This window comes from Littorina saxatilis, linkage group LG8 (assembly GCF_037325665.1).
Source record: "Littorina saxatilis isolate snail1 linkage group LG8, US_GU_Lsax_2.0, whole genome shotgun sequence".
NCBI classification, from domain to species: Eukaryota; Metazoa; Mollusca; class Gastropoda; order Littorinimorpha; family Littorinidae; genus Littorina; species Littorina saxatilis.
In genome coordinates this window covers 23,492,317-23,508,659 of record NC_090252.1, presented here as the reverse complement: position 1 = coordinate 23,508,659, position 16,343 = coordinate 23,492,317, and the positions used below count along the sequence as shown (strand labels likewise).

Genomic DNA, 16,343 nt, shown 5'->3' with positions numbered 1-16,343 from the left:
AGTAAGCTGCATTGTATCCTAGATCCTGGGCGGAATGACCTAGTGGATAAGACACCGGTGTAACACGACATTTTTACTCAACGAAAAATTTACTCCGGAGTGAAAATTTCGTACGAAATTCTTACTCCGAGTAAATTTTTCGTACGAGAAAAGAACTCCCCAAGGCACGAAAAAATTACTCCCTCCACGAAATTTTTACTCCCCATTTTGTTTACTTCCAGTAAAAATCTCGTACGCGAAAATGGGATGCGGGCGAAGGGATAATGCCAATATGATTGTGATCTCGCGCAAACAAATGTCGCGCTACCCTCCCTCCACCACTTCCACCACCAAGACTAAAGGGGACAAGGGAGTATAGGCTACATTTTGTACACCTGGCATGGGAAGTTAAATTGCTCGTGTTGGGGTGAAGTAATTCATTGGTTTTTTATTCGTCAGGGGAGTAACACTTGTGTACGAAATGTTAACTCGGAACTCACCTGACGTGGGGAGTATTTTAGTCGTGTAATGGAGTGCTTTTTTCGTAAAGGGAGTAACATTTTCGTACGAAATGTTTACTCTGGAGTAAAAATCTCGTGGGAGTAATTTTCTCGTGTTTCACCGGCCTCCCAAGCGGAAGGTCGTAGGTTCAAATCCCGGCCGCGCCTGGCGGGTTAAGATTGGAGATTGTTCCAATCTCCCAGGTCAACTTATGTGCAGACCTGCTTGTGCCTTGTCCCCCTTCTTCTGTACACGCAAGCACAAGAGTACCTGCGCATGGACAAGATGCTGTAATCCATGTCAGAGTTCGATGGCTTATATACAGAAACACAAAAACAATATGCACCCCCCAAATGCGGCGTATGGCTGCCTAAATGATGGGGGTAAAAACGGTCATATACGTAAAACCGTGGGAGTTTCATCCCATGAACGAAGACAAAGATGGAGAAGAAGGGACAGTCTGTATCTTTAAAAATAAAAATAAAATGAAAAAAAAAATAAAAGAAGGAAAAGAGACCCACTGACTGCAAGCGAGTCATATTAGTTGAGACACACGCAGAGAGCATCGCAGAATACAGAAACAAATTTCATTTTCCACGCAGACACGACAAGCCATCTCGGAGTGGCCAGTTAAGTGGCCTCTGCGCATGCTCTGACATGCAGGACGGCCCTCGTGACCTTTTGTTTCTCCCGTTTTCCAGGATGTTATGAATATTCATAAGCAAGGAAAATGGTGCTAACCATGTCAGAAACGATAACTGGCCTCGGAAGACGGAGAGCGCCGTCTCTAGCAGTAAACTGATAGGTGGAGTTAAAAAGAAGAAATACAAAAGAAACAAGTCGCGTAAGGCGAAATTACTACATTTAGTCAAAAATATATAAGCCACATAAAAGCGTGAAGGCACAAAATAACAGCATAGAACTCATGAAGTTAAGACCACAAAGTTTATGGTGAAACAGCAACATATTAGTTAAGAAATCATGTGTGTGCGTTATCTGGCGTATTCAGGAACATTCGCTTTGCTATAATTTGGACACACTTGCAATGGTAGACTCGGAAATGCTCCGTAGCAATGCTAATTGGTTAAAGGACAACGGTTTTGTTGTGCAAGCTCTTCTGTGCTTGAGTCGTCGCGATTCTTCTTCTTCTTCTTCTTCTTCTTCTTCTTCTTCTTCTTCTTCTTCTTCTTCTTCTTCTTCTTCTTCTTCTTCTTCTTCTTCTTCGTTCATGGGCTTAGACTCCCACGTTCACACATGTTTTTAGCACGAGTGGGTTTTTACGTGTGTGACCGTTTTTACCCTGCCATTCAGGCAGCATACGCCGATTTCGGGGGAGGCATGCTGGGTATTTTCGTGTTTCTATAACCCACCGAACTCTGACATGGATTACAGGATCTTTTCCGTGCGCACTCGGTCTTGTGCTTGCATGTACACACGAAGGGGGTTAAGTCACTAGCAGGTCTGCACATAAGTTGACCTGGGAGATCGGAAAAATCTCCACTCTTAACCCACCAGGCGGCAGCGACCGGGATTCGAACTCACGACCTCCCGATTGGGAAGCCGACGTCTTACCACCACGCCACTGCGCCCGTCGTCGCGATTCAATTCATCGTCATATTTTGTAGTGCTGGCGTTGAACCATAAACCGAAGGAATAGACGTTTGCCCGAAATAACTCTGTCGGGATTTGCAAGCGTTGTGGAAGAGTTGCGCCCCAGAGCACCTGTCAAACAATAGCACGTGGTTGACCAGTTAAAACCAGCAATCGCAGCGATTAACTGACTCCGATGTGTATGTTGGGAGTTGCGCCCCGCTAACAAAACCTCGTGCAAACAGCCTTAACAAGGAAACACACGTTCTAACAGGATACACATTGACGACCTGTTAAAACAACGATAAAAGCAAATAACTGACTCCGATGTGTATTTTATGCAGTGCCCGCTCAATATTACCCAATTTCTTTCGAAAATATACACATCGGAGTTTACGATTTGTTGCGGAAATGATCGCTTACCCCGAGTGTTCGCCGACAACATGTTTTGCCTGAGGTCACGTGAGTTTTGACTGCGCCTTTAAGAAGATTAAACAAGTTCAGAATAATGTATTGATAAATGTGATTTCTTGTGTCTTTCAGGTACAGATGGTTTGAACTTACCACAAGTGGTTTGCGACATTTATTTCAACGGTACTCATCCATGTAGTGGGGGCCTGATGGCCTTGGAAGGCCTAACAGGGAGAGAACTCTGGAGACACTATTCCCGGCACGAGTTGTTTGGCGTGAATTGCAACGTCGACATCGACCAAGACGGGGTGTTGGACTGCCTGGGAGGCGGAAGGGCGGCGGTATGCGTTTTGTTTTCTTGTTTGTTTAACAGGAAACCCATCACCCATCTCACCCGCAAGCCTAAATTAGATCAGTTGTAAATAGCCATGTACATAATCATTGTTTGAATTTTTTTTTCATGCTTACTTTTGAGTGCCGTGTCTCTGTTTGTGTTGTTGCCTTGTCATCTTCATGCAATTTATGCGTAAGTGTATGCTTGAGTTGTTATGCAAAAGATTGTGTATGAGTGCGCCTTGAGTCGCCTTGTAGTGAGATATGTGCGCGTTATAATTTCTCGCATTATTATTATTAGTAGTAGTAGTAATATTATCCCCGAGTACGCTAGTACTAGGGTCCAGCAGACTTTAATTGTCTGTCTGTGTGTGTGTGTGTCTCGACTTAACAGCTTATTGCTTGGAAACTACTGGGCGCAGTTCGTTCAAAAGTTGACACACTAACTTGATAATAGGTCCGATTGATCGTATTGCCACATCCAGCCAGGCAGTCTGATAGAACAGCCGAACGCGTCACACAATGACGAGAAATATAGCGTCATAAAAAGATTACGTCACGGTCGAAAGTCTTTGAGGTCAATTAATGCATCATCCCTGTAGTCTTTTTCTCTCGCGCGGTGTGTGTGTGTGTTCATTTTGTGCACATGTGTTAGTGTTACTGTTTGTGTGTGTGTGTGTGTGTGTGTGTGTGTGTGTGTGTGTGTGTGTGTGTGTGTGCATGCGCGTGCATGAGTCTGTGTGTGTGTGTGTGTGTGTGTGTGTGTGTGTGTGTGTGTGTGTGTGTGTAAGAAAGAGAGAGAGAGAGAGAGCGAGAAAGAGAGAGAGATAGAGAGTGTGTGTGTGTGAATGTGTGTGTGCATTTTCACTGTGATCAAATAAAAGAGAAAGGCCAGTCACCACGCACATCCTCGCATGCAATGTATTTATATAGCAAAGGGAATGCCTGTAATTCACACAGAGCAATCACTTGGTCTTAAACGTGCACAAGACAAAAACTTTTATACTGGGGGAGCGAGCCAGTCTGAAGAGTACTCGGGTCCAGCGCGAGCGTTTTTTTATTATTATTATTATTGTTAGTTGTTTGGGTAATCTTGAACTTTACTGTGTTAAATTCACAGCTCAGAATCCAGTGGCATTCTTTGCTAAAAAAATGTTTCATACTAGTCCCAGTAATCAAGCCAAAGAACATTTGTCGTGAAATTAATTGAGGGATTGAGCTCCAAACTTAAGCATGATTAATGAATTTGGTTGTTTGATCGACGAAAATACCGCGAAAATGGCGTACGTTGTCAACCAAGGGACATCATTTACACGATAGGGTTGCCTCCCCTGTCCGCCCATACGAATAATTCCTTCTTTGACGCATGTAAACGAAATGCAACCGTACAGTTCATCGGAGTTAATTCCGTGACTTCAATGGGATCTAAAATGACTTGTTATGATTACAAGTGCAGGTTCTACAAATGTGGAGGCTTAAATGAATTACGAGCTATGAATTTAACACACTAAAGTTCAACATTACCGTTGTTTGTGTGTTTATGGTTTTTGTATTTTTCTTTATTATACTTTTTTGTTTATTTATTCAAACTCGGCCAAACAATTACTGCACCCATTTTCGTACCCCAATGTAAGCATTTATTACCCAGACCTGTTTACCCTTACGATTTTGGCGTAATTTATTACGATTTTCTGCAAAAAATACGCCATTCCGCTATCCGTGTCAAGACTACGATTTTCATAAATAAAAAAAATGTAAAAAAAAAAAATTTATTTTTTATTTTTTATCAATTCACATGTTTGGCATTGGTTTTTTTCAATTCTAGTGGTGAAGTATCGCCCTCACTCATTCGGCAAGTGGAAGTACAGTAAAGAAGCGCTTGACTCACTGAAAAAGGCCTACTACGAGCAAAAGAAAAAGAATCAGTGATGCATGTGCTTTTGATGTGATCTTCTTTGAAATTATGATGACTACAAAAACTGACTGATGTGTTTTGTTTGTGAATGATGGATATATGTGCATGATTGCGTTTCGCAGACACAGTTGTCATGTGCGTTGTAATTGGTGACGAATGCTGGATGATTACTATTTTTGTGCCAGGATTACTATTTTTGGGGCTGAGCATTACTCCAAAACACTTATGGGGGTAAACAGGTCTGATTACCGTGTCCATTCGTTCAAACTTTCTATGCAATTTAAGGGGTTACTTGTGTGTTCAAATCGCGTGAAAGAAACATTACACATTTTGTGCACAGGTTCCTTTAAGCAATATGGACACATCTGTGCAAAGAAAAAAGGGGGTCGACGTATTAACTTTTTTTTTAGAATTTTTTTACTGGGGGTTGTCAAGTACGATTTTGCGAAAAACACTGCGATTTTTAACATGATCCCAACTGACATATTTAGCTCTACAAATAATAAATGAGACATTAGTTTGTGTATATAAATGAATGGAGAGTATAACTTTATCATAAAACGGTACTTATCAACGTGCATTTTCAGAAAATGATCGAGGTTTATCGAGGGCGTACACATAAAATTATCACTCCTTTAGTAGTAAAAACGTATTTAAAAAAAATTCGCGTGAAAGAAACATTACACATTTTGTGCACAGGTTCCTCTAAGCAATATGGACACATCTGTGCAAAGAAAAAAGGGGGTCGACGTATTCATTTTTTTTTTAGAATTTTTTTACCGGGGGTTGTCAAGTACGATTTTGCGAAAAACACTGCGATTCTTAAGGGGTTACTTGTGTGTTCAAATCGCGTGAAAGAAACATTACACATTTTGTGCACAGGTTCCTCTAAGCAATATGGACACATCTGTGCAAAGAAAAAAAGAGGTTGACGTATTAACTTTTTTTTTAGAATTTTTTTACTGGGGGTTGTCAAGTACGATTTTGCGAAAAACACTGCGATTTTTAACATGATCCCAACTGACATATTTAGCTCTACAAATAATAAATGAGACATTAGTTTGTGTATATAAATGAATGGAGAATATAACTTTATCATAAAACGGTACTTATCAACGTGCATTTTCAGAAAATGATCGAGGTTTATCGAGGGCGTACACATAAAATTATCACTCCTTTAGTAGTAAAAACGTATTTAAAAAAAATTCGCGTGAAAGAAACATTACACATTTTGTGCACAGGTTCCTCTAAGCAATATGGACACATCTGTGCAAAGAAAAAAGGTGGTCGACGTATTAATTGTTTTGTAGAATTTTTTTACCGGGGGTTGTCAAGTACGATTTTGCGAAAAACACTGCGATTCTTAAGGGGTTACTTGTGTGTTCAAATCGCGTGAAAGAAACATTACACATTTTGTGCACAGGTTCCTCTAAGCAATATGGACACATCTGTGCAAAGAAAAAAAGAGGTTGACGTATTAACTTTTTTTTTAGAATTTTTTTACTGGGGGTTGTCAAGTACGATTTTGCGAAAAACACTGCGATTCTTAACATGATCCCAACTGACATATTTAGCTCTACAAATGATAAATGAAACATTAGTTTGTGTATATAAATGAATGGAGAGTATAACTTTATCATAAAACGGTACTTATCAACGTGCATTTTCAGAAAATGATCGAGGTTTCTCGAGGGTGTACACATTAAATTATAACTCCTTTAGTAGTAAAAACGTATTTAAAAAAAATTCGCTCGACAGAAACATAACTAAACTTGAACACAGCTAAGTTCACTGTATACATATACAATACCTGTAAACAAAATAAGTTGTTGCCTTATTGTCTGCTTCACAATTATTCCCGTACCAACCCCACCCCCATTATCTTGACTGACAAAAATGATAAAAAGAAATAATTTGGGAGCGCTGTAGGTCAGTTGGTAGAGCGCTGGACTTGTGATACATGAGTTTGAATCAGGGTGAAGGGTTGGGGGTCGGAACATTTGTGTGCAAAGTTTCATGAAGATCTGTCCAGTAAATTTCTATGAATCGCACACCACACACACACACGTATAAAACATCAGAAATTGTGAAAGAAACAATTGAAAGTCAGCAGAGACTTTCTTCCGAGATTTGTTAAAATCTCTTAGCAGAGATAGAGAAAGAAATAAGTATCCCTTCACAGACAGCCTATTGGGAGCATCAGACCCTCCTCAAGGGGGACCGAGATTTACAGAGCAAAGTCCCTTTGTGGGGGACGTATCGCAAGGTAATCTAGTCCTGAGGAGGACCATTGTATTTGTACCTAGACCAGACACGTGTTTCGACACTATTGTGTCTCATCAGTGGTCAGGTGGTACTGATGGCGAGAGTTGTCAACCCATGGTAATCCAACTAAGAAGCAAACCATTCTCTATATATTATATATATATATACACCAGGGTAGATCAGTTAGTTTGTAAGGGGGGTGTTTTTAGAATTCAATAGTGTAAATCGAGGTCGCAGAGCGCCCGAGACTGATCAAGGGGCATACACCCACCCCACCCACCCCACCCCCTCTCCTCAACCCAAGAAAAAAAAATCGCACGTGAAATCCATTACACATTTTGAGCACATGTTTCTCTAAGCTATATGTCCACAACTGCAGACAGACAAAAAACGTTGTTTTCTTATTCATTTTTTTTTTTATAAGAGTTTTGTCAGTTTTGGGGGGTACCGGGTGGACACATATGACCTTACAGAAAACACTGTAATTCGTAACGTCATCGTAACTGACATTTTTATCTTTAGAAAAGATCAATAAAACATTACTTTGTGTAGTTAAAATAATGGAGAGTATCACTTTATTATAATACGGTACTTATCAATGTGCATGCCGAAAATTATCCAGGATTGGCGAGAGCGTACACAACAATTATCACTCAAAAACGCTGTAACACAAAATTGGCTCGACAGATCATAAACAAATTTGAACACAGCTAACTTCACTATATACCGTTGCAATACCTAAGAAAACCATAACGTGTTTCCTTATTGCTTACTCCACAATTATCCCCGCACCACCCCCACCCCCATATCTTGACTGACAAAAATTGATGAAAACGTTCATTTGGGAGCCCAGTAGGTCAGGTGGTAGGGAGAAGTGTGCAGAGTTTCATAAAAATCTGTATAGTAGTTTTCTCTGAATCGCAATACAAACACAAACACCCAAACACTTGGTGCCTTTAGTGCACCGATACCCCCTGCCAACCCCTCCCCCCCCCCCCCCGATCCAATACCACCCCCCTCCACCACCCGCCCACCCCACTAATCACAAACACACACACACACACACACACACACGCACACACACACACACACATACACACACACACACCAGGGTGGATCAAACAGTCTGTAAGATGAGTGTCAGTATTTATATATCAAGAGTGTACATCGAAAACGCGAAGAAAACCAGACTGTTTTAATTTAGTGGTAAAAACGTTATAACACAAAATGTCATCACAAATTAAACCACATTTGAATACAGATAAGTTCACTGTTCACAATTCCTTTTTTCTTACTCAAAAATGTTTCCCGCCCCACCCCATATCTTGGCTGAAAAAAGGTGAAGATACAAATCATTTGTGAGCCTAGGAGGTCAGTTGGAAGAGCACTGACCCAAGTGTTTGAATGCGGGTGAAGGGGTGGGGGTCAGAACACTTGTTTGCAAGGTTACATAAACATCTGTCCCGTAGTTTTGCCTGAATCGCACTACAAACAATTAGTGCCCCGGGGCAATCCCAACCCACCAACCACCCCCCCTCCCTCGTCAACTTTTGATCACACACACACACACACACACACACACACTTACTCTCACACACACACACACACACACACACACATTGACACACACAAACACGCGCGCGCTTTCAAGCGCACACACAAATTGAGTGAGTCTTTGCCGGCTCGCCACTGCTTGTACTAAAACGCTGAAATCCACCTAACAATGAAAAATAGAAAAGAAAACACTTTTCTATAACGCAAGTCATGATTTACAGCTCAAAGCGATTTACAATTCCAACAAGAAAATTGGTTGATTAAAGTGTTATTTAGTATAAATATAATTTAAACTCTCTTTTTACTGTGCCTGTGGCTGGTGGGTACCACCAGTCACAACCCCTCGGTCTGCATGCTTTTATGGTGCATTTGTGTCTTAAATTGTGAGCTGATGTCAGGCATGTTTGACTGACCAGCAGTGGGCCGCTCACTTGGCTTTTTACCTGCGCCCGCGTCGCAGCAGCGCTCTTCACAAGCTCTTAGAATGGAATCCAGCGGAGATCCTTTTCGGTTCGACAAATGGTCTGCGCAGCTCCCCAGCACGGTGGCGGAGGAACTTTCTAAAGAGGGCTTTGACAGCAAACTAGCCCTCCTTCACGCCACCAAGGAGGACATTAATTCGCTCAAACTCAAACGCGGCCACCTTGTCGCTAAAATCAACATGGCCGAAGCAATGTTTTCATAAAAGCAGCGGTATTGTACGGGCACATGTTGAATTTGGGTTACATGTGTTGCAGAGTATTTGAAAATCCGTAGGCATAAAAACATGCAAAGCAGAGTGATAGGTCCCTGTTGTGAATATAGTCAAGTGGATAAATTGATTACTTATGTTTCACACAAGTTTTGCTGTTACAGCAGTCACTCTCATGAACGGCCGTTTGCGCAGCGTTCCATTGTTGTGGCAGCAGCCCTTGGTTGGTACGGGAACGGGACAAAGAACGGTTGTGTGGACTTTTGACACCGACAAACTGAAGAATGAACAGATCTATGAGGTAACCGTCTCAATGGTCCAGGCTCAGGAAACAAATAGTATATATGGCCTGGGGCGATTGTAGCTTCCCTTCTTCGTGTCCAGCTCTCTCTCTCTCTCTCTCTCTCTCTCTCTCTCTCTCTCTCTTTGCGAATATGATTTTGAAGCGCATTACATAAAGTCGGTATCTGATATCTAAAGTCCTGATATTTTGGATGCGGAGGAATTTTTCCTGGTGATGATCTGAGGTAACGGAATTGTTCATGCATTCTGAGGGAATTTGACAGGTATCGGGGTGTGTGTGTGTGTGTGTGTGTGGGGGGGCTTTTGGTGTGGGGTAAATGATTAAAACGCTTGCACCCTAACTATGAAAGCAGCCACACGCATACTCACAGAGGCACAGAGGCACGCATGTTTGTGTGACGTTTTGCACGAATGACCATTGAAAATTAGTTTTAATAAAAACAAGCGACATTTCCTTTGAGCACACAGGTGCTCAGCCAATGTGTATTGAAACTTTTTCAATTATCCCAAAATGTCATAACGTTTGGCAATATAATTATTTAACAACAACAAAAAGACTACCGGATTCCGTACATAAAAAAGTCAGGGGCTGTAACAACAATTCGCGGCATTCTAATGGATGGCTGGCTTTGGATCTAGGTCACTTTAGTGGGAATATCGGTCAACTTCGAAACCTGAGGACCAGCCACTTCCGGTTCCCCTTTCAGAGTAATGAGATTGCTGGGGCCGTAGAATTTTTCATCCAGTTTTGTCCTTTTTTTCTCCAAAATTGATATTAGTCGGAAGAAACAAGCACACGTGTGACACGTGTGGTGGGGGTATTTCCCGGCGAGTTTTCAGTGTTGTTGTTGTTATTGCGAAGCGAAGCGGCTTCCCAGGGCGGAAGGCAGTCAGTTTGTGCATCAAACAGTGTTGTTGTGATGGATGGATGAGTGAGTGATGAGGGTGAATGAGTTAGTTAAACTGTGACTGAATATCTATTGATTGATTGATATTAAAGTGAACATTAGGGGGGGGGGGGGGGGTCGAAATGCACCATTGTGCACTCGCCTTGATGTAAGGAACACTACTGCAGTCTCCAACAGCTTCAAAGTGGGCTAGACAGGCTCTTGATAAAGACTGAGGCAAAATGTGCCAAATCACACATTGTCTTGAAAGAAGGAAAAATCTTCATTTGTCACCTTTCTGCACTTTTTTGACTTTGAGTGCATAGCCACAATGGTCACAGACAAGATGCATCAACCAGATTTGAAAAAGACCCCAAACTGAACTTGTTATGACTATTTGTAACCCCTCTCACCTTTTTGACTTGGCCGTACCCAAGCAAAAAGGCAAATAAAATCATAACTAATTCCATGTTGACTTTTTGGTGGGGTGGACCTATTGTTCCAGACTCGCCTTGATTAGAGCAACACTAGTGCAGTGTCCAACAGCTTTAAAAATTTGTTTTGACCTCTTGACAATGTACATGTCAACAATCCCTGACTATCCCTGACTGTTGTATAGTAAGAAAAAAATCTTCATTTTTCCCCTTTCTCCACCTTTTTGAGTCTCAGTGCATAGCCACAATGGTCACAGAAAAGATGCAGCAAACAGATTTGAAAAAGACCCAAAAGTGAACTTGTTATGACTATTTCTAACCTTTCCTACCTTGTTCACTTGGCCGTACCCAAGCCAAAAGACTAAAAAAAATCATAACTAATTCCATGTTCACTTTTTGGTGGGGTGGACCTATTGTTCCAGACTCGCCTTGATTAGAGCAACACTAGTGCAGTGTTCAACAGCTTTTAAAATTTGTTTTGACCTCTTGACAATGTACATATAAACATGTAACCCTAATCCCTGACTGTTGTGCAGTGAGAAAAAATCTTCATTTCTCCCTTTTCTCCACTTATTTGTGTGTCAGTGCATAGCCACAATGGTCACAGAAAAGATGCATCAAACAGATTTGAAAAAGACCCGAAACTGAATTTGTTATGAATATTTCTAATCTTTTTTGGACTTGGAAAAAAACAACACCCAAAATCTTCCTTTTTCCCTTCTTCAAAATTTGTCCCAAAAAAAACAACACCCAAAATCTTCATTTTCCCCCTTCTTCACTTTTTTGACTGTCAGTGCATAGCCAGAATGGTCACAGAAAAGATGCAGCAAACAGATTTGAAAAAGACCCCAAACTGAACTTGTTATGACTATTCACCTTTTTGACTTGGCCGTACCCAAGCAAAAAGGCAAAAAAAATCATAACTAATTCCATGTTGACTTTTTGGTGGGGTGAACCTATTGTTCCAGACTCGCCTTGATTAGAGCAACACTAGTGCAGTGTCCAACAGCTTTTAAAATTTGTTTTGACCTCTTGACAATGTACATGTCAACAATCCCTGAATATCCCTGACTTGTGTAGTAAGAAAAAATCTTCATTTTTCCCTTCTCCACTTTCTCTTTCATGAGGAAGGGATAATCACACATAGTACGCCAGTGAGGTTAGAATGGTGAGGTGGGGTCTGAGGCTGGTAAGGGATTTGGGGGTAGGACCGACGAGAGGGCACGGATTCGGCGGTTCGCCGTGTCGAGTCAACTTCATATAGATCTGTGTGCGATCAACAGCCCCAGCCGATCTGGATCTGTTCAAGTCAAAAGTAAAGTCAAGGATACGAAGAAGTTTACCGAAAAACATCGATCCCAAGGACTCATGTTGTAACTTTTCAAAGCAGTTACATTCAATCAAAGCTCTATCCACATTAAACCGAACGGGAATCGTCGAAGATCCACGCAACTTCACTGCAATGTCGAAAACGAACTCATAATGTCACCGCAGATCTATAGTTGGTTTTGGTTTTGTGTCGCAGCAAAGAAACGAAGCAAATCTCCGGCTTTTAGACTATTTCACACTAAAAAAACGTTCATTTAGCGGGTTATTAAAATATATTTCTTTGAGGTTGCAAGGCAATGGCATCGCTGAGATGTACTCCTTCGAACACACGACACAGGTTAGAAATTGACTTCATTTGGGCGCTTTTTACGGCCAAAACAGAGTGAGCTTTTTGACGGGTTTATGGAAAAATCACTTCGGGGGCAGGTCTAAAATCCTGTGTACAGTGCCAAATCATACATCATTCAAAAGAGCAAAGTATGTTCTTTATTCTAACATATGGGCTAGGGTAAGTCATAGATATAAATAAACAGTGTCTGTCTATTATATCTGTAGGCAAGTGTATTCCATTCCTTCGATAGTCTCGTCATCTACACTTGCGTGAACAATGCAATTTTGAGTCTGTTTTGCATAAAAGACCTGCGAGATTTGTAGAAGTCAAAACAACAACTTACAGTCCAGCCTCTCAACTTTCGTTCCATGCAATTTGTTTGTCTGTACGTATAGACTCAGAGACTGAGGGGTGCCCCGAAATGATTTGTAATCACAACATTCACAGACTTCAAATACGCCATTGAAAACTCGTCCACGTGCGTTTTAGATATACTTGGGTGACTAAAACTGTCGTACCTACCAAAGGCCGCTTCGCGTAAGAAAATGACTACCAGAGTCGCAAGGCTCGGGATTTTTTTTACAAGAAATTTATATTTCGTTGTTCTAGTCCGAATGAATATGAAGATATGGCGAGTTGAAAACGCCGATTCTTTCGCCAGAAACACGTCTGTTTCCACACCGGAAAGAAGGAATGGACTGAGCTACTAGAAGCACGGCGCCGTGCGTACAATCGATCGAATGATGTTATTCACACAATACCACTTGGCGATCTCTAAAAAATCATTTAAAAACGAACTAGTTGACATGTAATGAAACTATTTACTGAAATCAAGAAGTATCTTAGTTCTAGCCGTGCATATGACACACCCTTTCGCGAAAGCACACTGAACCGTGCGTATACGCATTCGCACCCGCAAACCACCAACCCAGGCGGTTTATCCAGATCCAGATCCAGATCCAAGAGGAGTAACTCAGTGAGTATAAACATGAGCAAGAACCGCAACCCGAACACACTCGTAACACCAGGTGTTACGAGTGTGTTCGGAGTAACTCAGTGAGTATAAACATGAGCAAGAACCGCAACCCGAACACACTCGTAACAAAGGTGTTACGAGTGTGTTCGGGTTGCGGTTCTTGCTCATGTTTATACTCACTGAGTTACTTCCCTTGGATCTGGATCTGAATCTGGATCTGGATAACCCGCCTGGGTTGGTGGTTTGCGGGTGCGAATGCGTATACGCACGGTTCAGTGTGCTTTCGCGAAAGGGTGTGTCATATGCACGGCTAGAACTAAGATACTTCTTGATTTCAGTAAATAGTTTCATTACATGTCAACTAGTTCGTTTTTAAATGATTTTTTAGAGATCGCCAAATGGTATTGTGTGAATAACATCATTCGATCGATTGTACGCACGGCGCCGTGCTTCTAGTAGCTCAGTCCATTCCTTCTTTCCGGTGTGGAAACAGACGTGTTTCTGGCGAAAGAATCGGCGTTTTCAACTCGCCATATCTTCATATTCATTCGGACTAGAACAACGAAATATAAATTTCTTGTAAAAAAAATCCCGAGCCTTGCGACTCTGGTAGTCATTTTCTTACGCGAAGCGGCCTTTGGTAGGTACGACAGTTTTAGTCACCCAAGTATATCTAAAACGCACGTGGACGAGTTTTCAATGACAATGGCGTATTTGAAGTCTGTGAATGTTGTGATTACAAATCATTTCGGGGCACCCCTCAGTCTCTGAGTCTATACGTACAGACAAACAAATTGCATGGAACGAAAGTTGAGAGGCTGGACTGTAAGTTGTTGTTTTGACTTCTACAAATCTCGCAGGTCTTTTATGCAAAACAGACTCAAAATTGCATTGTTCACGCAAGTGTAGATGACGAGACTATCGAAGGAATGGAATACACTTGCCTACAGATATAATAGACAGACACTGTCTATTTATATCTATGACTTACCCTTGCCCATATGTTAGAATAAAGAACATACTTTGCTCTTTTGAATGATGTATGATTTGGCACTGTACACAGGATTTTAGACCTGCCCCCGAAGTGATTTTTCCATAAACCCGTCAAAAAGCTCACTCTGTTTTGGCCGTAAAAAGCGCCCAAATGAAGTCAATTTCTAACCTGTGTCGTGTGTTCGAAGGAGTACATCTCAGCGATGCCATTGCCTTGCAACCTCAAAGAAATATATTTTAATAACCCGCTAAATGAACGTTTTTTTAGTGTGAAATAGTCTAAAAGCCGGAGATTTGCTTCGTTTCTTTGCTGCGACACAAAACCAAAACCAACTATAGATCTGCGGTGACATTATGAGTTCGTTTTCGACATTGCAGTGAAGTTGCGTGGATCTTCGACGATTCCCGTTCGGTTTAATGTGGATAGAGCTTTGATTGAATGTAACTGCTTTGAAAAGTTACAACATGAGTCCTTGGGATCGATGTTTTTCGGTAAACTTCTTCGTATCCTTGACTTTACTTTTGACTTGAACAGATCCAGATCGGCTGGGGCTGTTGATCGCACACAGATCTATATGAAGTTGACTCGACACGGCGAACCGCCGAATCCGTGCCCTCTCGTCGGTCCTACCCCCAAATCCCTTACCAGCCTCAGACCCCACCTCACCATTCTAACCTCACTGGCGTACTATGTGTGATTATCCCTTCCTCATGAAAGAGAAAGTGGAGAAGGGAAAAATGAAGATTTTTTCTTACTACACAAGTCAGGGATATTCAGGGATTGTTGACATGTACATTGTCAAGAGGTCAAAACAAATTTTAAAAGCTGTTGGACACTGCACTAGTGTTGCTCTAATCAAGGCGAGTCTGGAACAATAGGTTCACCCCACCAAAAAGTCAACATGGAATTAGTTATGATTTTTTTTGCCTTTTTGCTTGGGTACGGCCAAGTCAAAAAGGTGAATAGTCATAACAAGTTCAGTTTGGGGTCTTTTTAAAATCTGTTTGCTGCATCTTTTCTGTGACCATTCTGGCTATGCACTGACAGTCAAAAAAGTGAAGAAGGGGGAAAATGAAGATTTTGGGTGTTGTTTTTTTTGGGACAAATTTTGAAGAAGGGAAAAAGGAAGATTTTGGGTGTTGTTTTTTTCCAAGTCCAAAAAAGATTAGAAATATTCATAACAAATTCAGTTTCGGGTCTTTTTCAAATCTGTTTGATGCATCTTTTCTGTGACCATTGTGGCTATGCACTGACACACAAATAAGTGGAGAAAAGGGAGAAATGAAGATTTTTTCTCACTGCACAACAGTCAGGGATTAGGGTTACATGTTTATATGTACATTGTCAAGAGGTCAAAACAAATTTTAAAAGCTGTTGAACACTGCACTAGTGTTGCTCTAATCAAGGCGAGTCTGGAACAATAGGTCCACCCCACCAAAAAGTGAACATGGAATTAGTTATGATTTTTTTTAGTCTTTTGGCTTGGGTACGGCCAAGTGAACAAGGTAGGAAAGGTTAGAAATAGTCATAACAAGTTCACTTTTGGGTCTTTTTCAAATCTGTTTGCTGCATCTTTTCTGTGACCATTGTGGCTATGCACTGAGACTCAAAAAGGTGGAGAAAGGGGAAAAATGAAGATTTTTTTCTTACTATACAACAGTCAGGGATAGTCAGGGATTGTTGACATGTACATTGTCAAGAGGTCAAAACAAATTTTTAAAGCTGTTGGACACTGCACTAGTGTTGCTCTAATCAAGGCGAGTCTGGAACAATAGGTCCACCCCACCAAAAAGTCAACATGGAATTAGTTATGATTTTATTTGCCTTTTTGCTTGGGTACGGCCAAGTCA

The 16,343-nt window shown here is 41.3% G+C and overlaps 1 protein-coding gene across 2 annotated transcripts in view; it reads left to right on the top strand.

Moving 5' to 3' along the window:
* LOC138973086 (uncharacterized) overlaps positions 1-16,343 on the top strand; it is a 57,756-nt gene that overhangs the window by 5,978 nt on the left and 35,435 nt on the right. For both annotated transcript variants that reach the window (XM_070345743.1, XM_070345744.1), the window contains exon 3: positions 2,614-2,822. In XM_070345743.1, coding sequence (XP_070201844.1) covers positions 2,614-2,822 — 209 coding nt within the window. The remainder of the gene's footprint in view (positions 1-2,613; positions 2,823-16,343) is intronic.